At 40.3% G+C, this 24,407-nt stretch overlaps 1 protein-coding gene across 8 annotated transcripts; it reads left to right on the plus strand.

The window, feature by feature from the left end:
• Window positions 1–533: 533 nt before the first annotated feature.
• Window positions 534–24,125, plus strand: ZNF131 (zinc finger protein 131). 8 transcript variants are annotated; one of them, XM_033111117.1, is made up of 8 exons: window positions 1,097–1,191; window positions 1,664–1,802; window positions 2,818–2,919; window positions 9,807–9,951; window positions 17,283–17,640; window positions 17,743–17,965; window positions 21,478–21,608; window positions 22,260–23,519. In XM_033111117.1, exons 2-8 carry the CDS (start codon window positions 1,673–1,675, stop codon window positions 22,944–22,946), a joined length of 1,776 nt encoding a protein of 591 aa, XP_032967008.1. In that variant the 5' UTR covers window positions 1,097–1,191; window positions 1,664–1,672; the 3' UTR covers window positions 22,947–23,519. The 8 variants fall into 8 exon arrangements, with proteins under 8 accessions (XP_032967002.1, XP_032967004.1, XP_032967003.1 ...); XM_033111118.1 differs by having other exon boundaries at window positions 1,188–1,452; XM_033111119.1 differs by lacking the exon at window positions 1,097–1,191 and adding an exon at window positions 1,219–1,452 and having other exon boundaries at window positions 17,283–17,647; window positions 22,260–24,123.
• Window positions 24,126–24,407: the final 282 nt, after the last annotated feature.

Here is a 24,407-nt window from a genome sequence, read left to right on the forward strand (position 1 = left end):
ATCTTTCGTTAAAATAAGACCGGTCTTACATCAATTTTTGCTACAAAAGACGCATTAGAGCTGATGGTCCAGATAGGTCTTTTTGGGGAAACACGGTAATTGTCCCACCTCCTGTGCCTTGTTCACTACTGGATTTACCAGTCCCTTAAACAGTGTTTAGCCCAGCATTAACTTTCAATAAATGTCTCTTGAAATAACGATATCATCCTCCGTTGAACATAGCTATTTGAAAACTCACTTAATTCCTACTCTTTTCTTTTTAAAGAATAAATGTCAACTATCTCATTACCATTAAAAAACTTTTTTTTCCCAAATGAAGGACGCAGTCACGTGAGGGTGTTTATGGGTTACCGACCTCTTTAAGCGCGGTAGGGTAAGGAGCGGAGAGCGGTGGTAACAGTATCAAGTGTAAATAACCGGAGCAGGTCCTGGCCCCGAGCCTAGCAAACACGTGCTACCGGCAGAGCACGGAGAGGGCGGGCACCCGGGAGGAAGATCCCAGGCGGCCGAACGTGCTCGCGCCCGTGGACGCCGCAGCCCGCGCCTCGGCCGCCCGGTCGCGGAGCGAGCGCACGTGCGCCGGCCAGTCCCGAGCGGAGGGAGCGCCCTAGCACTCGTCAGGAAATGGAGGGCGAGGCGCTGTTTAGGGGTAGGGAAAGGTGTGCGGGGAGTTACGCCCAGGGAGGGGATTGCGGGGAAGTAAAGGCTTTAAGGGATGGAGAGGAGAGGGAGGATCAAGACTAGGTAAGGCGGGTCAACCTAGGACTTGGGAGGAAAGGGGGCGGGGCGGGGCGGGGCGGGGCCGGAGGAGCCGCGGCATAAAAGCACACCGGGACGGCGATGCGAGTTTATTCTGAGGTCCCAGTGGAAGCGCTAACACCTGGAGCCTGGCTGGGGTGGGTGGAAGGTGGGAGGGCGGTGATTTAAGATCCCGCCCCGGCACAGCCAGGCCCTGAACTGGCCCAACACCCCGCAGCCCGATTTCCTCCTCCCCGCGCGCGAGGCCTCACCCTCGCCTAGCGCCAAATCCCCTCTGTTGGCTCCTCTCCGCCACTAGGGGGCGTGGGGGGCGTGGCCCGTCCCTTCCGTAATCTGCCCTCGGTAGGCGTCCGCGTCAGCCGAAGCCCGACGCGGTGACGCAGTACGTCGACGTAAGTGACGTGCAGGCCCAGGCCGCTCCTCCTTCCCTAAGTGAGTGCCGGTCCGGTCGGGGCGGGGGAGAAGAGGGAGGACGGGGGAGGGAGAGGCGACCCGGGAGTCGTTGTGGGCCGCGGGCCGGACCGGGTCCCAGGGCGGCGAGAGCCAGGGCCGGGCAGAAGGGCTTGGCTGGCCGTTAGAGGGTCGCCGCGGCTGTTGGGCCCCCCTCCGCTGCTGGACTTGCGCGCCCCGGCGCTGGGAGCGTCCGGCGCTGTGCCCACCCGGTTCCAGCTCGCGTCTCCCGACTCCAATTAGGTCAGGCTTGGAGTCCCGCGGCCGCGGCTCCGGCCCCCAACGCGCGGCGGCCACCCGGCTCGCCTTTCTTTCTTTGCTCGCCTTCCTCTCCTCTTGTCTCACCCCCCTCCTTCCTTTTCACGTTGCTGGGGTTTTTGTTGTTTTATGGTTTAAGGGTTTTGTTCCTCAGCCCGAGCTCATGGGTGTACGTTATCATGCTCCTCTTTTGTAGAGCAGTCCAATGGCCATGGAGGCCGAAGAGACGATGGAATGCCTTCAGGAGTTCCCTGAACATCATAAAATGATCCTGGACCGATTGAATGAACAGCGAGAACAGGACCGGTTTACTGACATCACCCTGATTGTCGACGGTGGGTAGGGCAGTGGCAGAGGAGCGAATTTGTGGCTTTGGTTTTTATCTCTTCCCTCACCCGCCTTTTTTTACCCACCCCCTCTGGCTCCCTATCAAAAGTCAGAGGAGAGTATGCGCTGAGCAACCCGAGGGCACTTGTCACTGTCTGCTCACACAGACCATGCTGCAGAAGGCTAGTTGGCGAACCAGTCGTGCTTTTAACATTATGGCGTTTTCACTTCTTGGAGCCTTTTGAAGTTTTCCCATTGCACACGAGTGCAGGATTATAGTGTGGGATACGGAGGGTGTCTGTGAATGTTTGCTTAATAGCCTGTTGATAAGCTGCTTTGAGGAGTATCTCACAGGGGCACTTGGGAAGTGTCGATTTTTTTTTCTAGTTTCTCAGATGGTCGTGGAGGGAGAGTGTGAGAGAATCCTTTGCAGCACTGGTACCCTCTTTGGGGAACCCCCCAAATAAAATGGGGTCTTTATCAGTCTTGGGTGTTGTCATTGTAATGGAGGCAAACCCAGCTTAGATGTCTTTTCTATTCAGTGACAGTAAACTTCTCAAGGCAGGCTGTTCTTTATAATAGGTCTGCTGTAGATTGTTTCCATATATTAGGTATATTAAAATGTTTCCCATAGCAAACACATCCAGCTTTGTGCTTGTTCTGTGGCTTTTTCTTCTCTCTCCAAATGATCTATAACCTTTTGGATTGTGTTTAGTAGTTTCAACTGAATAGAATATGCCTTTCATTCTTTAATTAAGTGGTAGGAGGTTCCTTACCTCCTGGAGTATTGTAAACTGGCCTTTATAAAACTGACTTAATAAGGTCTTTGCTGTAAAGATCTGGCTTTGTCTAATTGAGATGAAAATTTGTTAAGATAGCTGCCAAGAATATTCTGACTTAAGTAATGTATATACGTAGTTTTATATTATGAAGCTCTACTTTACATGTAATTTTCCATTTTGCTTTCTTGTTTTATGTTTGATTTTTGTGTATATGCATAATTTTATTTTCTTTTTTACCTAGGTCACCATTTTAAGGCCCACAAGGCTGTTTTGGCTGCTTGCAGTAAATTCTTCTACAAATTCTTTCAGGAGTTTACTCAGGAACCTTTGGTGGAGATAGAAGGTAAATGTTTATTTTAAATACAGTGCTTAGCAAACATTATAATTAATGAAGAAGTTTTAGGCCGTTAATTTAGCAAGATACCATGGGACACAGGCAGCAGTGGTTCCTGTTAGGTGACTGGATAAATTGTTCTTTTGACACCTGAGAATTCTTACTTTCAGTAAAGTGCTTGGTAAAATGATCTGCCAGGAAAAACTCTTAACGTTAGATAGTAGATGTTGGCCTCTTAAAGGAGTCTTCCACTGTTAAAAACTAGTGGTCATTGTCTTTTGAAAACTTGTATTAACAAATAAATTCCCATCTTTGTTCAGTGGGCTTGTTTCAGACTGGTGAGGATGCTGCAGGGTACAGGAGAGGTCTCTACCAGCAGAGGCACAGATGACATGCACAATGTGACATGGTCCGTTGGAATATGGAAAGGGTTAGGAAAGATGAACTGAAATAGCATGCAAAAGTAGTTGTAGTGGCTGTAGAAAGGCTGCGATGGAAGGGGTTATCCACTAGATACTGTCTTACAATAGTAATTTTTTATACTTGCTTGACTGTTCTATAATAATAGTCCACCAATTGTGAGGTGCTGTGCTATGTAGTTTATGTGCATTTTCTGAGGTCACAAGAATCCTTTGAAGTATGTGGTAATATTTTCAATTTACCTGTCAGGGAACAGGCTCCAAAAGGTTATTTGCCCAAGGTTGTCCAGCTAGCAAGGGATTCACAATACAAAACTCTAGGAAATAAATCAGCTTGCCTATATAAATACAGAATTTTAGCTTCTTTCAAGGTTCTTGAGTTGTGGTTTTGTATCTTTTTCATAGTGATACATACTTTTTGTTATGAATGGATTGCCTAGAAACACTATTCCCTTGGAAGATTTTTTTCATGCCTAGGGGAGTAAAGAAAATGTAAAGAGTTAAGAATGTCCTTTTATTTTGGTATATCCCATTTTATCTAGCATTCTAGCTGCTATGTCCATAGCTAGATTATCTGTTGATTATCTGTGATGGATAGAACACGGGCATAGTGGAAATCCACAAAGATTACTATAGTGAGAATCGAGCTGCCTAGATGGTATCGGTTTCTATTATTGGTTAAGATTTCATCAGTTTATTCACCTGAGGTACTGTGTGATCTCAGGCAGGTTACTTAACCTCCATTGTATACCATGTTTCCCTGAAAATAAGACCTAGCCGGACAATCAGCTCTAATGTGTCTTTTGGAGCAAAAATTAATATAAGACCCAGTATTATATTAATATTATATTATAGCTGGTCTTATAGTATGTAAGACCCGGTCTTATAATAGTAAAATAAGACCAGGTCTTAATATTAATTTTTGCTCCAAAAGAAGCATTAGAGCTGATTGTCCGGTTAGGTCTTATTTTCGGGGAAACACGGTATTAGCTTCTTCATCTGAAAAGTGGGTTAGTAGGCTTGATTGATTGAAATAACAAATGCAGAGTGCCTGGCATAGTGTTTAGTGGATTGTCAAAGCTTAATAAATTGGGGTTATCAGTTACCCCATATATATACGTATATATGTATACACTCACACACACACATACATACTATGCTAGACCCGTGAAATGAAGAATTGATGAATAAAAGAGCCCTTTAAAATTTTGCAAATTTAATAATGGATAAGCAGGTAAAGTGTGAAAAATGTTGCAGAGACTTTTATTGTGGAATGATGTCACTGGGGAGGGGGAGGGAGTGGTTTAGTCTACCTTAATGAAATAGGAAAGATTTCAAAGAGAAGTTGACTTTTGAGCAGAATCTTAAAAAGTAAAAAAAAAAAAAAAAAGGCCAGGCTAGAATATGGATTTATGGTGGAGCCAGGAGTACTGAACTACCTGGAGAAGTAGGGTCTTCTCCTGAAGACTAACCACCTTGGGATTGTCTCTTGTACCTCTCAGTACCTCTGACCTGCTATGTCCATTATAATATATAGTACACACAGGTCTTTAGTATTTACTGTAGACAGATAAGAAAGTAAAATGTAAGAACACTGTTTTTGTTATCTGCCAGATTCAGGTCTAAAGAATCAGTTTGGCTCAATGTCTTCTTAAGATGTTAACTTTGGGATTGCTGTACTATCTGACTAGGTCACCTGGCTATAGAGAAAGCCCTGGGCGTGTAATTAGAAAACCTGAGTGATCGTCCTGGCTTTACTGTTTGTCAGTTGTGTAACCATGGGCATCTTAACTTTTCTTCAATCTGAAAATATGTTAAGTATTATAATTTTGGACTATGTCATGGATATTTTGAATATTATGACACCCCACTGGGTGCTGTTAAAATCTTCTGGAGAATGCTTTTGTTGTTTTGGTTTGTTTTATTTTAGGAGGCAATCAGCCTGGTCAGGTTCAGACTTATGTGGGCTGTAGATCCAATTCCAGTTTAGTTTTTGAGACTTTTGTTGTGCTGTTCAGGTCCCAGGTGTGCCCACTTGGTGATAGTTCACGCCATAGTGCTGTTCTCAAAGCATTTGCTGTCACCTCGGGTCCATTCCACATGTGTGCAGCTCGATGGCGAGCTCGAGACTGCATACACAGAAGACCTTTTCTTCTGCTCTGTCTTCTGATTTCCTCTGCACTTTAGCTCCCAGGCCTTCTCCTGGTCCTCCAGGTAGAAAACTGGGATTTTAGCCACCTAATGCTATCTACACTTCCCACCATGGGATGCACTTCTTGGACAAAGTGATGAGACAAAAGGGAGAGAAAAAAATAAAAAGAATTTTCTTCATGCTCCTCAGATACCCTGTTTCCCTGAAAATAAGACCTAGCCGGACAATCAGCTCTAATGCGTCTTTTGGAGCAAACAGTAATATAAGACTCGGTCTATTCTATTATATAAGACCCCGTCTTATAGTAAAATAAGACCAGATCTTATGTTAATGTTTGCTCCAAAAGATGCATTAGAGCTGATTGTCTGGCTAGGTCTTATTTTCGGAGAAACATGGTAGTAGTCTCTTTCCTAGTACTGTCAGAGAGGACTTTCCCTTAGAGTTTAGATGCTTGCTTTGTGGCCACCAACCACAGGTGTGCAGCATCAGAACTGGGGGTTGCCTTAAGGCAGGCTGAGAGAGGAATAAAAACCAGGTATTCCCTCCCCACCCCCGACTCTCACACATTCACTCGCTCTCTCACTCCATCTTCTTTTCTGGTTCTCTAGCCAGAAAGAGTTTCTCTTGGAGCTTTTTCTGTCTGCACCTGCTGTACTGTGAATGGGGTTTGGGCTGTCCTCAAGTCTAAGCTGGGATATGTGGGAGGAAAAATAAAAACCAGGAAACTCACTGCTATCCTTTGAGTTTTGATTTCTCTCTCCAATTTGCTTGCTTCTACTTTTTAGAGTCCTTGTATATTTGCTGTATGTATTCTGTCCAGGATTTTTAGTGGTAATTAATGGAGAAGATGGGGTAGAGTGTGCTTTCTCCATCGTAGCTAGAACTGGAACTCCCTTCTATAAAATAGGAGTAATGACCTATAGTGATGGTTCTTGTCGTTAGTGGCACATTATAAACATGTGAGGAGCTTTTCAAGTACCACTGCCCTCCCTAGCTGTATCCCCAGATCACTTAAATCATTCTTTAAGAGTTGGGATCCAAGCATCTGTATTTAAAAGTTCTTTAGGCCCTTGTTATTTTAGGTCTGAGGATCAGTGATGCATGGGCATCACCTGGGAGCTTGTTAGAAGTGTAGACTCTTACGCTCTACCTTAGACCTGCTGAATCGAACAAGATCCTCAGATGATTCTGATGTACAGCAAAGTTAGGGCAGCACTGCCCTTTGGTGATTTCAATGTGCAGCCAGGGTTGAGAACCACTACCTTACAGGGTTTTGTGAAAGCAAATGACATGTCTGTAAAATAAATTTGAATTCTAATAATGCTCTATGAGCATAAACTGTCATTAGATGCAAACTGAGCTACCTCTCTGTGTTTTCTAGGTTCCCAGTGAAGTAAGTTACCTTTCATTAGAACCACAGGTTCACCTTTGGCTTCAAATCAAAATTCTTGTCCACAAAGCCAGTTGCTTTGTGGCTTGTGACTTGGAGTCACAAAAAATCTTCGACAGACATTCGTTTCCTTGTTCAGAACATACAGGCTTCTCCTAATCTGAGCCTCCAATTTTCTAAATCCATTCTTTCTCTACCACTGAAACCATAGATCCATAAGCACTTAGATATCTCTCATGTCAAATTTTAGCCCTTACTATCTAGAACAAAACATCCAACTACATGTTCATCCTCCTTTTTGAGTAGGAGTTTCCACCAATTGGGGTAATGTCCTAAAACTGGAGACATTCCAGAATGCTGCCCTTTTGCTTCTTCCTAAGTGAAAAAAGAAAACTCAGGTAAAGGCGTTAATATTTAACGTTTTCCTTAAATGCTTGCTTAAAAAAATTGTATTCTACAGCACTTTTATTATGAAAGAATAGATTGATGAGAAAATGGGCTGAGATTGAGAAAGTTACCAAATAGTCCTGATAGAGAATAAAATATTTTTGCAACCATACATCATCTACCACTGCTTCACTTAACCTAGACAGGAATTTTCAGTTTGGTTCATGTTAGCTAATTAAGGTCAGTGGTTTATTCCTACCACCAGTGTTGGATTGGCCACAGAAGAAGCACCTAGAGTGCTTATGAAAAATAGTTCTTTGACCCAATTTTGATTCTGGAGGTCAGGGACTCATGCTTTTATTAAGTCTACAGGTGATTCTGATCAACCAAGATAGGGAACAGAGTCCACATATTGAAATCCTTGAGGCCAGATGTTTCTTGAAACTAAAAATTTTTAGAATTTTCCAAAGATAATGCAGGTATGTGTATTACAAAATACTCCCAGTGGGGTATAGGGTAACACACTGTAACAAATAATACTTCGGCAGTGTATCATATTAATATTTACTCAAATTGGGATAAAGACTATAAGGAGCCTCATGTCAATCCAGATCAAATTTTGATGCCAAATTTATGGGAAAACTTCCGGTTTTAAAAGATTTGGGGGACTTTGGGATTATAAGTAAAAGATTGTGGGCCTGTAGTGAATGAGACGATGGGTATTCAAACTCTTCCAAGCAGGAATCTTTCCTGCCATCATTCTATTTAAAAATCTTTATTATGGACTTTGGAGTTGGGCGATTGGTTTGGTCCTAGTTTTATCACTTAAAGCTATGTGACTTTGGCAGGTTACTTCTCTATCTCAATTTCCTCATCTGTAAAATGGGGATTATAATAGCAAGTACTTCATAGGATTGTGATGAAGAATAAGTGAGTTAATAGATCTATTTTGAGTCATGCGTGATACACATTTGTGTTTGATTAAAAATTAAAATCTCACTCTACTTCAGGAAAAACTTACACATTGTTTTTAGACAGAACTTTTGCTGTACTTTGAAATGCTTGGTCAAAATTTCACAAAAAAAAAACAAAACAGCAAAAGTTGACCATGCCACAGGCTGCTCTAATATAATAAAGAATAACATGGTCAACATGCAACCAGGAGAAAAAAGATTTAGTGGACCCAAATAAAATTAGCCTTTAATGAATCCAGTTATTTTTAGTTTGCTTCTTTGGTAGCATGTAACGTGGTCATATTACATTGTGTTTTATGGTGTTTCTCAATATTCAGATTGCTTTCAGACATTTTGAAGAAGAGTCTGCTGAGGCTCAGAGGGTCTGATTTGCCCCAAATCACACAGGTCATGGAGAGCTTGGACTAATCTAAAACTTGAAAGTTCTGACTCTCTGAATGATATCCTTTCTTTACACAAATAGGGGATGGTGGATATTCCACCAGTATTCTTATTGTTGTCCTGAAGGCCACATTCAGATGTATAAAGTGCATGGGAAGTACATAAAAATATTTTTGTATTTGCAGTTATGCATATTGTGTGCAGTTTGGACTTGGACATTTCTTGGCATTAAAAATTTTATGTTAAAAAGTAGTTTTCTCTTTGTTCCTATCAATAACCTTTTGTAGTCTTGCATTACCAGACTGAAATAATAATATATAGCGTTGAAGAGCATAAAGAAATAGAGTACCTTTTGGGCCAAAATTTAAACACAACACTTGTAAAGAAAAGTTGGAATCATGGAAAGCTTAATTTTAAAAGTGAGTTTAGCGTTTATTCCTACTTACGTGCATGCATTTTAGGAAGCATTGTGTTAGGTACTGTGAGGTGAGTGTGAAGACAAAATCATTTCCCTTAAGTAGCTTAAGATGTCCATGAATTGTAATTATCAGAACAGGTACAGAGTTCAGCCTGGGGGAAGTTCTAAAGGTTTCATTAAAGATGTGGCATTAGAATTGGGCCTTCAAGGGTGGTAGGATTTGTACAGTCAGAGATGAAGTGATTAAGCATTCAGGAAAGAGGACAAGTATTAATGAAGACAGGGAAGCTCTTAGGAAGTGAAAGGTTTATTTGAGAATCAGTATATAGTGTATTTGATATAATTTAAAATTTGGAAGGGAAAATAGTGATCAATAGAAAACTAATGTGAAGAACTTTGAAATAAAGGCAGAGTAGAACTTTATTTGCTAAGCTATGGAAAGCCATTGAAGATTTTAGCGCTGAATTGATGCAGAGCTCCCTGGCAGGAAAGGTATAGTATGTCTGACATGTAATAGCTAACTCATGCTTGAGTGGTAGATTCTATTCTTCTGTAAGAGCTTTAGGAAATCTTTGGGAAAGATGTTAGTTTGCTAATTAGTGCTGGAATGTGGCTACAATAATACTGTACTGTTAATGAGAATTCTGCCAGGAAATAAGTTTCAAAAAGGACAAATACTAATCAAGTTCCAAACAGTGGGCTTTTTTTTTTCTTTACTAAATGTTGTAAGATTTGAATCAACATGAATACATGTTAACGCATGTCTTTTTTACAGGTGTTAGTAAAATGGCCTTTCGTCATTTAATTGAGTTCACATATACAGCAAAATTAATGATACAAGGAGAAGAAGAAGCCAATGATGTATGGAAAGCAGCAGAGTTTCTACAAATGCTAGAAGCTATCAAAGCCCTTGAAGTCAGGTAATTATTTACTTTTTTAATGAGACACAATTAGATACATTTAGTCATGTTTAACATAACTTAGTCAAGAATTTATTGTATATGTCATGCCATAAAGAACTGATGTTTTGAAATTAAGAATATTTAAGGATCTATAAAATTCTTCTGGATACTGATTGTTCTTTCCCTCACACATGATTTCTTGTCCTTTTGCAAATACCTGTGCTAAGATTACCTAAAGTAGCATCTTTTGTATCTAATAAAATAAAGAGAACGAGGCAGCCTTTAAGGAGTTCTCTATAAACTGTTTTGTTGAATTCAAGTAGTTAATTATTTGTATCAAGCCTTATTCTAAAAAGGGTTTGGCTTGCAAAGATTAACATAGTACTGTTTAAAAGTAAGAGGAAATTGGTGAAGATAAAATAAATAGGCCAGGTGGAAGCAATAATCAGTGAAGTTAGAAATGTGGTGGCCAAAATGTATGCCATTTAAGTCTGCATACTTGCTAGCTGGGCCAAATCTATCTCTGAGTTCTGAAGCACCTAGTGTAAAGAACAAGGAAAAAATACTCAGTTACGTTATTCATGGTTATGAGAACAAATCGATTGCTTAGGAACCACTCCTGGTATTAAAACACAAAATTTCTCCTAGGAAGTATTACGAAACCATTAAATGATGCAATGAATAAAGACTTCACCATCTTTCACGATGAACAATGGTATTGTTATAGAGTGACTCAGAGCAAGCGTTCTGGAGTCCGCCAGGCTGCCTGCGTAATGTCCTAGGTCTATCTGTGTGTGTTAGCCTGTCAGCAGCTCAGTTTCCTCATCTGTCAAAGGGAATAATAATGGTACTTTTTACATAGGGTTATTTGTGAGGGTTAAATTCATTGATGCATATAAAGTGCTTAGTATGGTGTCTGGCACGTAGTACTCTAAAATGCAAACTGCTTATCTCCTTATTCTGTGTTTTACGATCCTCAGTAAAGGTCATTGCCATAACATTAAAGGGCAGTTTGGTAAAATCAGTTTCACATGGGGCAAAATAATTCAGTCCAATTCACTGGTGTAGTTTCGTCAAAAGATATAATTTAGAATAACTCTAAGAAATAATTGAACTGTAATAATCCATAAATATCATTTCTCCTAATGAGCTTTTAATTAGTTTGATGAGAGTTGTAGATCACACTTTTCTGACAAGAGTTTAGTGTGTGTATATTCTCTGATGCCTAGTGTCTGGCATATACGTATGTAGTACACATTTGTGAGTGGTTGGATGGGTGCATGCTGATTAAAACCAAATCAGTACTCGCCGGCAGAGAGAGCTGAGATGTGGAACGCTAACTTGAGGTGTGTTGAGGATATATATCTGATTAGGTCATTGTTTTTTCAAAGTGGAGGTAGACTAGGGGAATATATATGGATGGGGCAATACCAGATTTATGGTTAAATCCTAGATGAGAATCTTCTGAAAAAAGTTCTGTGTGGTCCCTTTGCTGTTCATGTAGTGAGTAGTATCTCACTCTGGGGAAAGTCCGTGGCAGCAGAACAGCGGAACATATTCTATTACAGTGGCCTCAGTTGGATTTGGGAGGCATTTAATTGAGTCCTTGTGTATAGTCATTGGGCGATGAAGGTAAAAACAACTGGATACAGCTGTTTTCCTAGTCCTATTTAGAACCTTTTACAGAATTTGTTAGTATAAGACTGGGAACCTTATAGGAATTGCAACCATCAGTGCTTTTTAGTAACGTGTTGAATTATTTCTTGAACCAGTTAGGCATACAGTATACTCTGAAGAGTTTTTTGAAAATAGGAAGACAACATATTAGCTCTTCATAAAAATACAATTTAGGAATAAAAATTAATTTAGTTGTGGTTAAGTCAACTGGGTAAGGCAACTCTTTCTTGAGATTATTGCATACCTGTTTTGCAGATACAGAAGGTCTTTGAATAAGGCGCTCTTCTCACGTTTGCAGTGAGTGAATGCTTTTGGAATATAGTATAAACTTTTTGAATGACACTGAAAAAAATACTAGGACCTTATTTTGCTTTGCTGGAATTGCATTGTTTATTTAAAACTGTATGAGAAGGTTTCTGTTAGGAAGCAGCAGTTGCCTTACAGATTTTTCCTCCCCGGCGTATTGAGTTGTACTTTTCATATAATACAGTTCACACATTTTAGTGTAGAGTTTGAATTTTGTTGATTGTATACAGTGGTGTAACTAGCACCACAATCGAGACATAGGAACATTTCCATCACCCTAAGTTTTCTTATGACTCTGCAGTGGACCTTGATTCCCAGGCAACTACTGTTCTGACTTTTATCTCTGTAGTTTTATCTTATTTAGAATGTCATATAAATGGACTCCTACAGGGTGTACTCTTCCGCATTTGGCTTTTTTCACGTAGCATTATGTTTTACAGAGTTTTCCATGTTGTTGTGGGTATTACTATTTTGTTCCTTTTTATTGGTGATTTTATTTTATTCTGTTGTATGGATATACTACCTGTTGATGGACATTTAGGTTTTTGCCAGTTTTTAGCTCTTAACAAATAAAGTAGCTATGAACATTTATGTACAGGTCTTTGGACATTTGTTTTCATTTCTCTCACTAGAGATCTAAAGTAGAATAGCTGGGTTGTATGGTACCTTAATTTTTTTGTGAAAATTAAGTGCTTAATTTTGTGAAAATTACGGTGCTTAATTTGTTTAAGAAACTGCCAGTTTTCCGAAGTGGCGCGCTCTTTACATTCCAGCCTGCAGGGTGTGAGTTCCAGGTAATCCACAGCCTTGCTAATACTTGGGATGATGAAGCTTTTTCATTTTAACTGCTCGTAGGTCTAGAGTGGTTTTAGTTTGCATTTCTCTAATGACTGATGTGGATGGACCATTTTTTCATGTGCTTTTTTGCCATCTGTTTATCTTTTAGCAAGGTATCTGTTCAAATTTTGCCCATTTTTAAATTTGGGTTATTGTCAAGGACTGAAGGGTCTGAGATTTTATCCTATTTGCAAGCTAGGTTTTGTGGATGCTGGCAGAAGACATCAGACTCCCAAGTCAGAGAAGGACTGTTTCTCACAGTATTAAGGAGCAGCATGAGCTTCATGTTTGTATCAATTTTTCTTGCCCTCACCTCCAAGTTACAGACGGGTGATACAGTGGCCTGAATGTGTGCTGTACTCACAGTGCTTTGCATCACAGCTGAGAACTCGGAGCTTTAAGAAACCCAGATCTTTTGTAATGAGCTGCAAGCAAACCTCCCCATCCTTTGCCCCTGAGGGGCCATTATCTTTAATATACTGGCCAGTAAATGAACCTACTCTCCACTCTGGAGAAAGACAGGCTCTGTCTTCTAAGGCTGTCTGCCATACAAACAACCTTGAAAAGATAGTCCAGAACAAAAGGCTGTCAGTGTCTTTGTTTATAAGACATGCAGACACATAAGGGACCAAGGAAAGTTAACTCCCAACAGTATCCTTGATTCTACATTATTTTCGCTTCTGGTGACTTTTCCCATGGTATACAGCTCCATGTCCACTCTGATTAACCTGACCAGTAGGGACTGGGACCTAATCCATTCAACTCTCCTCACACTGGACATGAAACAGCAGCAGGATGTGGCCAGCCTGCAGTGCTGAGCTTAACCATGCACCCATTTCCCTAAGGTCCTGGACTCAACCAACTGAACAAATTCCTAGAAAGCCAGGTGCCTTTCTCTTGAGTATAGCAAGATGTTTTAGCAATTGCACAGTCTCTGCGTGGCCTCTATGGGGAAGTCTAGGGCAAGTCTGTCATCTCTAATAATCCTAACTAGTATTTTGAGGCTGACACAAATGTCTTCCAGAGCGTAAGTAGCATCATCGATTACATTGACTTAAGGCAGGCATAAATTTTATACCATCTTTTTATTTGGATGATTTCCATTGTAGGGAAAACTGCCCATAGGGCACGCATAAATAACAAGTCAGTTATTACTCTACAACGCTCTCCCAAGTAGCCGCGCGGGTAGCCTCGTTTTGGAGAGATCGCCACAGTCACCTGAGAACTAAACTCATCTGCCAGTGGTGTTTCCTTAAACACTGGATGGTATCTTCTACCCCGACTTGCAAGTTGTCGTGTTTTGGGGGAGGGAAGGAAGTTAGTGCTTGACTTCCACACAAGTAGCAGAGTCCCAGGGGCACACAGGTGCTTTTGAAAGAAAGTGTTGTTTACTATTGTTTATGCACCCAAAGTGGGACCTTCATCAGTCAGCGGCACAAGGTGACATTGCCTCCAGTAGGGCCTCCCCTTTTCCAGTTTAGAATGTTGAGTCTAGTCCTTGTCTTTGGAGGGCTGTCCAAGGCAGTCAGTTCAATCTGTCTTGTTTGCCATGAGCACCGGAATGTCAGCTGAGTGGCAAACATCTAGCTCACAATTGGAGTCTCAGCTTTGGGAATGGTAGTAAGGCAAACATCTGATGTTTTACACGGGACATGCAGGAGACTGGCCATCGCTGCTTAAGGACTTCTTAGTAAAGCTAAGGGAAATGGTAATCAAATCAGGGTCAAAGCCGTCAGGCAGGGGCTGTCATATCTAGCAGACAATTTCAGATTGCTTGCAACATTTGGTGAGAGCTGCATCAGAGCATTTGCCTCCCTGAGGGAGGCTCTAGGGCAAGTTCTGAAGGACAACGATCATTAATGTCCCTTCCTCCCCCCTACCTCCTAGAGTCTAAAATGTTTTCTCCCCTCGTGCCAGGGTTGTTGCTTTCCCTCCATCTCCACAAAATCTGTGTGTCCCGCTCTAGTAGCTAAAACTTCATCTCTTTCCTAGTCGTCCTCTCCTCTTACCCAGACCTTTCATCCACAGTGGTCAGGAACAAAGGCATTTTTATTAAAAAAACTTAGAGATCCATTGTGTCTCCCACTTTGGCTCACAAGGGCCAGTGTAAGTGTACTTGGCAAGCAGTATATTCAACCAAGTAGTCATTATTTTTAGGATCTAGGATGATGTCAGTTCACTAAGAGAATCCAGACAGCTGAATTAGAATTTACGTTTGAATCTGCTAGGCCTACTTTTGACCAGGCTGTCACCTGAAAGAGGCACCAACCCAGGCTGTGCCAACGTTGCCAGTGGGAGAAAGAAAAGGACTGTATTTAAGAATGGTCAGGGCAGGATCCGAAATTCCCAAGTAGGTTTATATAACTTTCTGCCTCTTTTGTCTTGATCCTTACTCAGGAAGCAGCTGAAAAGAAATGATCTCTTGGGACAGCTGAGTTCAGTGACACAACTGTTTACTGAGATTTGTGGAGGTGGAGTCTTTCTGAGTCAGTATTTGAGGAGGCCAGTAGAGGGCGCTGCAGAATCAGTGTCATGGACGGTCAACCGTTACCTGACTGTCAGCCAGTCATTGAGTAGCTTGAAGGTGCATCATTCTCAGAGGGTCTGGAAAGCTAAACATAAGACGCATATTAGTCTCAAGGGCCATGATGGTGGTATTGCCAGAACCAGCTGATCAGACTGGAACAGCAACAGTGTACCCGGAAAAAGTGTCAGCGGTGGTGAGGTACCACTGACAGCCCTGAGACGGGCTCCGAGGTTCAGTGTAGTCAGTCTACCAGGGACAGTTGGCGACAATGCCTGTGCAATGTGGCCTCCTTTACCATGAGACAGACAGGCCAACTTTTGGCAGGTGTGACAAGTCTGGCGAGCGGTGGCAACATCTATATCAAAAACCGAGTCCTTTACTTTCTGCTTAGTCTGTTGTGGTGGGTGTGTCATCGTGTTCAGAACAGTGTTAGATCTCGGTGTCAGTGATGGAAATCTGGGCAGTGCGGGCCTGATCAGCAGCTTGTTTCAGTTGGTATTAGAGAACAGGCCTCTGTTCTCTCATCAGGGATCCAGATAGTTTGATCAGCAGATGTTGTTTCCATAGTTGTGGCCCCAAAGATGGATGTCTTTAATCTGCCAAGATTTCCAAGTCTTCCAAACAGCTAGGCCATTGGCAACAGCTCAGAAGTCAGTAAAACTAACAAGGTTCATTGTGGAGAATGTTGTCCAGAGCTGTGAGGACAGCCTTGAGTTCTGCCCTCTTGAGTAGAACAACCACACATCCCCTCTTGGCTTTGCATAGAGCGTCTGCAGCAGCACGGTGAACACACCATCAGCCCTCAGTGAATCAGACCCCATTCATCTAGTGGCTTTCTTTGGTCAACAGAGTAGGGGCGCTCCCACTTTTTCATGTCAATGCAAGAGGCTTTCTTGGTTATACTATTTTTGTTTAAAAGTGAGACTGACTGGGCACATCTTACCTTGCTAGTCATGAAGGCAGTTGACACCGTCCCAAATGGCAGTATCAGGCTAGAGAGCCCCAAAGCCTTCATCTGGCATCAGTTTGAACAAGAGCCCAACAGCAAGCCAATCCTTTCTTGTCAAAGGGAGCATACCTCATAGCCATGTCAGAAAACTGATATGTCTAAAACCCAGAGAATACCTTTGGTTGGAGGCTGCCTGCCTTTGCCTGAAGCTCTAATCTGCAGAAGCAGCAGTCTCAGAGACTTGTAGCTCAAAGGGGTCATTAGGGTTTCGGGGCCCCAAAGGTAGAGAATGTGCCACAGCTTGATGGACAACTTCCATTGTAGCCTGGAGTCCTACTTAAAAGATGATTATTTGCAGATTAGCTGACATAAAGAAGAAAGTAGAATGCCCAAGGGAGGCACGTACTATCTCTAGTACCCAAAGTGTCCAATAATATGCTGGGCCTCATTTTTGCTCGGTGATTTGCTTTTTTGTTAACTGTATTTCACAGTGCACAAATTTTTAATTTTGATGAAACCCATTTTATTAGTTTTTGCTATTAAGGTTTTCCCTTTTGCGTGCTATTTAAAAAAATTTTTCACTAACCCAGTATTACAGAGATTTTTCTCCTGTTTTCTTCTAGAAGTTTTAGTTTTTACATTTAAGTCTACGATCTATTTTGAATTTTTTTGTGTATGACATGAAGAAGGTGAGTCAAGGTTTATTTTTCCCATATAGGTACTGGTTGTTCAAGCACCACTGTTAAAAGATGATCTTTTCTTCATTCAAGTATCTTGGAACCTTTTTCAAAAGTCAGTTGACTAAACAAGTGTAGGTCTATTTCTGAACTTTATTCTGTTCAGTTAATCTTCATGTCTATCCTTTCACCAGCATCACATTGTCTTAATTACTGTAGCTTTACAATAAGTCTTCAAATCAATTAGTATAAATCCTCCAATCTTGTTTTCTGCTTTTCCTTGTAAATTTTATTATCAGCTCATCAGTTTCTTCCAAAAAGCCTACTAGGATTTTGGATCTTACCGATTTTTAAATCCATACGTTATATATTTCAGGAACAAAGAAAACTCTGCGCCACTAGAGGAAAATACCACAGGAAAAAGTGAGACCAAAAAAAGAAAGATTGCAGAAACTTCAAATGTTATCACTGAGTCCTTACCATCTGTAGAATCAGAACCTGTTGAAATTGAGGTGGAGATTGCCGAAGGCACAATTGAAGTGGAAGATGAAGGCATTGAAACAATAGAGGAAGTGGCTTCTGCCAAGCAGTCCATAAAGTACATTCAGAGCACAGGTTCCTCTGATGATTCCGCTTTGGCACTGTTGGCAGATATTACTAGCAAGTACCGTCAAGGTGATAGAAAAGGGCAGATTCAAGAAGATGGCTGTGCATCTGACCCCACAAGCAAACAGGTAGAAGGTATTGAAATTGTGGAACTTCAGCTGTCACATGTGAAGAACTTGTTCCATTGTGAGAAATGTAACCGTTCATTTAAATTGTTTTACCATTTTAAGGAACACATGAAATCACACTCCACTGAGAGTTTCAAGTGTGAAATATGCAATAAAAGGTATCTTCGGGAGAGCGCATGGAAACAGCATCTCAATTGTTACCACCTTGAAGAAGGTGGAGTCAGTAAGAAGCAAAGAACTGGGAAAAAAATTCACATATGTCAGTACTGTGAGAAACAGTTTGACCACTTTGGACATTTTAAAGAACATCTTCGAAAACATACAGGTAATTAGCAAATACTTTATGTTACAAATATATTTTTTCCACATCACTTCAACTCTATCTAAATTCTTTTTTTATTAGTACCACAGAAACCATCTGTATTTTCTAAGGTGCAGGCTGAGTACACATTGTTTTTATAATATTAGTTTGTTGAAATAGTGATACTTTTTCAAAGCAAAATCAGTATCAACTTTGAAAGTAATTGTCATTCTTGCACCTTGCCAATTTTTATAATTTTAAAAGAAATATGTAAAACACAGTTCATGATTATTTCCTAATGGTTATAAATTATGAAATTCTGATTATAGTATAACCTCACTATTTTTACATTTGCTGTCTTATGTTAACAGATTACATAGATGAATACATTTACAAACAATCCTGGCTATGTCTGTGCCTTTGCGTACGTTTGGTCATCTGTTTTGGCCTAGTAGATAGGTAGGCAGTATATGTCCATCTTCCCCCAATCCTCCACTTCTCCAAGGGCAAATGTGTGAGAAATGTGCCAGGGAGATGAAAAGGGTAAGGTGTTTAGACGGTCCTTCTCCCGGGAGCCATCCCGTGTGAGGGAGATGTCCCAGGGAGTCTGCCTGAGGGCTTCTGGTCCTTGTGCATCCAGCCCCCATGCCGATTATTTCTCCTTGTCACATTCCCTGTCCTTGTTCCCATGACCCAAGCATTCTTCGCTAGGACTCCTGTACCAGACACAAGAACTACCACCAATGACTTGAATCTTGGGGAGTCCCTAACCCACTATAACAAAGATATGGGGACAGCAGTTGTTATAGTGTGTTAAGTGTCAGATGTCTGGACACTTGTTCCCAAGTCCTTATGTGTGATGGTTAAAGCTGTTCAGACAATGAATACAGTATAGGTATCTCTCACTGTTCATAATCTTCTTCTTTGATGCTGGAGTTTGGAGAACTTTGGATGAAATTTTTTCATAGATCCTTCACTGTCCAGAGTCGCTCACGACATACCACTTGAAACAGAAACCAGATAGATTCAAATAATGTGGTATCCCTAGTATACAAATAAATTCTTGTTATGAATACTCAGGAACTGAATAAATATGGAAATAGCAAGGAAATCTTATACATAAGGCTCAGTTTGGATTTAAAAGGCTTTAAGGTACTTGCTTGGGTAACTAATAGGTATTTATGAGATCTTTTGGGGAAATGCTTCCTGATTTTTCAGACATTATATGTATATACTTATATATTTGGAAACTGCCTGTAGTGAAGTTTTTGGTCCTTAAAAAAATACCTATTTTAATGGTCTGTTGATGACCATTTTTGTACTAACTGGAGTCATTTTGCAAAAGGAGTGATATAACAGAAGCACATTAAATTAGTAAATAAACGTTACTTAGTAACTAGCGCGCTTTGATAGAGGTTTCCAGCACCCTAGCGGATAATCAGTCACTTTTATATTATATCCTAGCAATGTGAAAGTGGAAGCAATTGTCTCTTTTACCCAAAACATTCCCTAGTGACTTACATGTTTGAAAATAACACAGACCATTTTGGAAGCTTTAAAATGTGCTTTCCAAGCCTTGTACTTCGTATTTTGGATAGAACAACAGAACGTAGAGCTAAGGACACTCTGTTGTATGTCTTTGTCTTTTCTTTCACAATGATGTGCGCTAACTTAAGCAACTTAATTAACCTAAGTAGTTGTTATAAATTATAGAACCAGATGCCCATTGGAAGAACCATTTAGTAAGCACATAAACAGAATTTTGTTGTCTTTTTAACTTCAATTACTGCACTAATAATTGGTGACAAGATAGTTGCAAATGTGATCAGTGATTTAATGAATTCAAGAGGAGCATGAGGAAAATTTTAAATCCTGTTTAAGGATTTTTTTTGCTTATGACAAACTAAGTGTAAAGATAAGCAATCCTGTTCCTGTTTTCTACCCTCAAAATATATATAATTCACCCCACATCCCCCCAGTTTCATATTTTGCATACTTTTATTTAGTGGTTTGGTTTCTGGTATGTTCTGAAAGCATGCACTGTAATCTGTGGCTTGATTTGTAAAATTTTGGCTGTTACTTGTCCTCTGAATTATTTTGTTTCCATTTGGAAAATAGTAATGATAATGCCAACCGGCTAGGTCATGGAGATAAAGAAATGTTAGAATCCCTGCCTTCAAGGAGCTCACAGTTATGTTGGGGTGACAAGCAGGCACAATCACAGTGTGACAGGCTAAATGCTGCTAGAGGTAAGCACAGAGTCTTACAGGAATGCCCGCCTGGGCTGTTTGTTTGTGACGGAAGACACACGGATGGCTTCTTGGAGGGCTTCCCCTATGATGACTCCCAAGGGAACAGGAGTTAGCCAGGACATGAATATTCCAGGCAAATGCAATGAAGTGTCCACAGCATAGAGGAAGGAGAGGAAGCAAGTCGTTCAGAGCACTGCTGCTAGTAAGTCATTGTGGCTCGAGGATTGGATCAAAGTAGAGGGAAGCCCAGGAGAGGCAGCTGAAGAGTTAGGAAGGGCCGACCATGTGACGTGTCCTTAGGCATGATGGATGACCAACCAGGGAGTGGTTCAAGGGTAAGGGAGAGAAAGGAAGGCGAGACGAGGCTAAGATCATGTAGTTATTTTCATAATGCAGTAAATGAGTTCAATTTTATCTTGGAAGACCCAGAAAAAGATCTGATCAGATTGATGTTTTAGAGAGATGACTGGCAGGGTAAGTTTGAGTAGAGTGAAACCTCCTAGGTTTAAGTAGGAAGCTGTTGGAGTAATCTAAACAAGAACGAGGAGTTGAGTAAAGGAACTCCTCTGGAAAAGAGTTGGAGCTGAGTAACATTAAGTTATTTTGGTTGGTCTTCTAAGCTAGAGATCTGGGAGTCGTTGATACCTCCCTCTTGACTCCTCACCCATCATGCTGTTTTACACCTTTGTGCCCCTGCCCAGAATAAACTTTCTTCTTTCTTTTTCTCATTCCATTTCAGGCAGAATTAATCACTCTCTGCCCTTGTGCTTCTGCAGTACATTTTTCATTGCCCTCTTTTCTGTAACGCCTTCTACAGTGCATTGCATTTGTTTATTTTCATGTCTTTCACTTTCATGAAATACTGTTGCCTGTGATAGGAAGTTTTTAAAAACAAGGACAAAGTTTATTTATCGTCATCACCTAGCACATGGTCTGGCACACAGCAAGTGCTCAGAAAATGCTTGTGGAATGGATAGTGATGCGTTTTCCTGAAACAGATTGATTTAATTTTTATCTAAGGGGAAATACATTTTTTTAAAGAAATACAAAAACATGGAACAAAACTTATTTCTTCATCAGAGCACAGATAACAATTATAATAACCACTAAAAACTTACTTTTCCACCTCTAGAAGAGTCTTTGGGTGTGATAAAAACATCTGAATTATAAATTCTGATCCTCCTTTTAGGAAGGTCCTATTTAGAATTAACCAAAAAGAAAAAAGTTTATTTGCTTTTTCTGTTTTTCTTAATTCGTCAATATAATTTTTTTCTGTTCTAATAGGTGAAAAACCTTTTGAATGTCCAAATTGTCATGAACGATTTGCTAGAAATAGCACCCTCAAATGTCATCTGACTGCGTGCCAAACTGGAGTGGGGGCAAAAAAGGGAAGAAAGAAGCTTTATGAGTGTCAGGTATGTGTGGCTATATTCTGTCCTTAGCAGAGGAGACTATATTTGAAATCACTAAAAGTGAAGGGTAACAGAGTCTAGAGCAGAGATAGAGAGCTGACAGTTTAGAAAGAAATGAGAGTGAAGAAAACCAGTGTCTTGATTTTATAAGAGGGATTAGAATAGTATTTTTACCCAATACTAGATGATACTGATGTCAATAAATACGTCCTAAATAACAGGTAGTCTGAAATGGGTTACTCTTAACCATAAAGCAATCAGAATTCAGGAGTGGGGCAGGGGAGGTGGACCAGCTGTAATCGTCTCTTCCATGATTAGTATATATTTATCCCAAAATAATGTAATGGTTCTAAACTTTGATGTTATAGGAGAAATTATAATGTTGTTATAGTCTTAGAATTTATGTGACATTTAAACAATGAAAGCAATATTAAAATGTTTCCCAAAATGTATTTAATGTTTCCCAAAATTATTTGTTAGCTACATCAGCTGAAAGACCAGATAAAAGAATTATGAAATCCCTTGGACCAAATTATATTACAAATATCACATTCATAACATTTTCAGAAAAGTCTTCAACTCTTTTCTTACAGAGAATAAATGAATCCATATTTTCTTTAAGTATTGTTAACATCATCTGTTTGGTTATTTCAGGTGTGTAACAGTGTGTTTAACAGCTGGGACCAGTTTAAAGATCACTTGGCGATACATACTGGAGATAAACCCAACCATTGTACTTTTTGTGACTTGTGGTTTATGCAAGGAAATGAATTCAGGAGGCATCTCAGTGATACTCATAATATTTCAGAGCGTCTAGTAACTGAAGAAGTTCTTTCAGTAGAAACTCGTGTGCAAACGGAACCTGTGACATCAATGACTATTATAGAACAAGTTGGGAAGGTACATGTGTTACCACTGCTTCAAGTTCAGGTTGACTCAGCACAAGTGACTGTGGAGCAGGTCCATCCAGATCTGCTCCAGGACAGCCAAGTGCACGATTCACATCTGAGTGAGCTTCCAGAGCAGGTCCAGGTGAGTTACCTAGAAGTGGGTCGAATTCAGACTGAAGAAGGTACTGAAGTACATGTAGAGGAGCTGCATGTTGAAAGGGTAAATCAGATGCCCGTGGAAGTACAAACTGAGCTTCTAGAAGCAGACTTGGATCCAGTGACCCCTGAAATCATGAACCAGGAGGAGAGAGAGCCTAGCCAGGAAGACGCTGCTGAGGCCGCTGGAGAAGATCACGAAGACGCTGAGGGTGTAGAGACCAAACCAACAGTGGATTCTCAAGCTGAAGGGGTAGAGAAGGAGAATAGAACACCTGGGCCAGCTTTAGAGTGAAATAACCAGTGAATACATTTTTAAACTTACGTGTTGGGTTTTTGAACTGATGTTGGGCAGTGAGACTGCCCTGCAGCTAACGAACAAGTGGACCAAAGTCAGACTCTTTCCTGTTTGCTGAACTGTCTCTGCTGAAACAAACTGATCCCCCCACTTAATGCCACAGAGGAGGGATCTTTCCCAGAAATGAATGGGAAATTTTGAGAAGTATATTTCTGGAAACTTAAATGGATTATATTCTTATAGAGTTGGGTACGAATGTATCTATTTTCTTGGTGGTAAATGTTCTCCCTTCTTTCCCAGGTCATGTCCTTCCTTACTTTTTTCCATATTGTAAAATCAAATGTAAAATCATTAGAATACAAGCATATGTATTCTAATGCATGTTAGAAAATTGACTATATAGGAAACAAGGCTGCATGAAGAAAAGTGCATTGTTACTGTGCAGTTACATTTTGGCTTCTGGCTTTCTTTCATTTGAACAACATTATTGTCTACCCTGATAGTCACAGATGTCATCTCTGCAAGAGAAACAGAGTGGTGGTGGCAAATTTCTAGAATGTTAAAAAAAAATACACACAAAAAACCCCCACACCCACGTGCCTTTTCAAAACCAACTAAACTTCTGTAAAGCATCTCTGGTTCTTTCAAGTTTGTGTTACAAGGAGCGATGTAGGTGATGCTATAGTACTTTATATTTTTACTTATAATGACAACTACCAATTCTTTTTCACTTAAGTTAGGTTGAGAAATTTCATTTAATGGCAGCTGAAGGGCCATTTTCAATTGGGAAAATTCATTTGTATCTGTGGTAAACTTTATTTTGATGAAAAATTGCACTAGTATTTTACCACCAGATGAAAAAAAGATGAGCATCATTTAAAAATTAATGTATTTAAAATACAGAGAAAAACATGTATATAATATATATCAGGCTTTGTTTTGAATGAATCTTTTTCCCCGATCCTTAATGTAAAGATCTTGTGCTATAACTTTTAAAGCCATACAAATAAGAGTGCTAAACTGTGGACTTAAAAGTAGGTGTGTAAATATTTTTAATCAGTATTACTTGGAAAATAAAATATAACAACCACATAAAATAAACCAATATGCTATTTTCTTTACCTGTTAAATATTGGGAGATATTTACATTTTTAAAGTAAACTTTAAAATTATGTGTTCATGACTCTTTTTTTTTTTTTTAATTACTAGTGTGGAAGTTGGTTTGTGGTCAGAGATGTTTCCTTATCTGTATTAACTGACTTTATGTACCTGTGTTAACATGACTTACACATGAATTGAGATGTAAAATTCTCAGTACACACCTCCAATCTCCAAAAATCAGTTCAAAAGAAAGGAAGGAGGAAGAGGTTGATACTTGCAGTTAGTAAATGGTGGGCAAAACAGCCAATGGAATTTTTTCAGTAGAGCCCATTTTAAAAATAACTCCACATACTAGTG

Source organism: Rhinolophus ferrumequinum, chromosome 7, assembly GCF_004115265.2.
Source record: "Rhinolophus ferrumequinum isolate MPI-CBG mRhiFer1 chromosome 7, mRhiFer1_v1.p, whole genome shotgun sequence".
Taxonomy (NCBI): Eukaryota; Metazoa; Chordata; class Mammalia; order Chiroptera; family Rhinolophidae; genus Rhinolophus; species Rhinolophus ferrumequinum.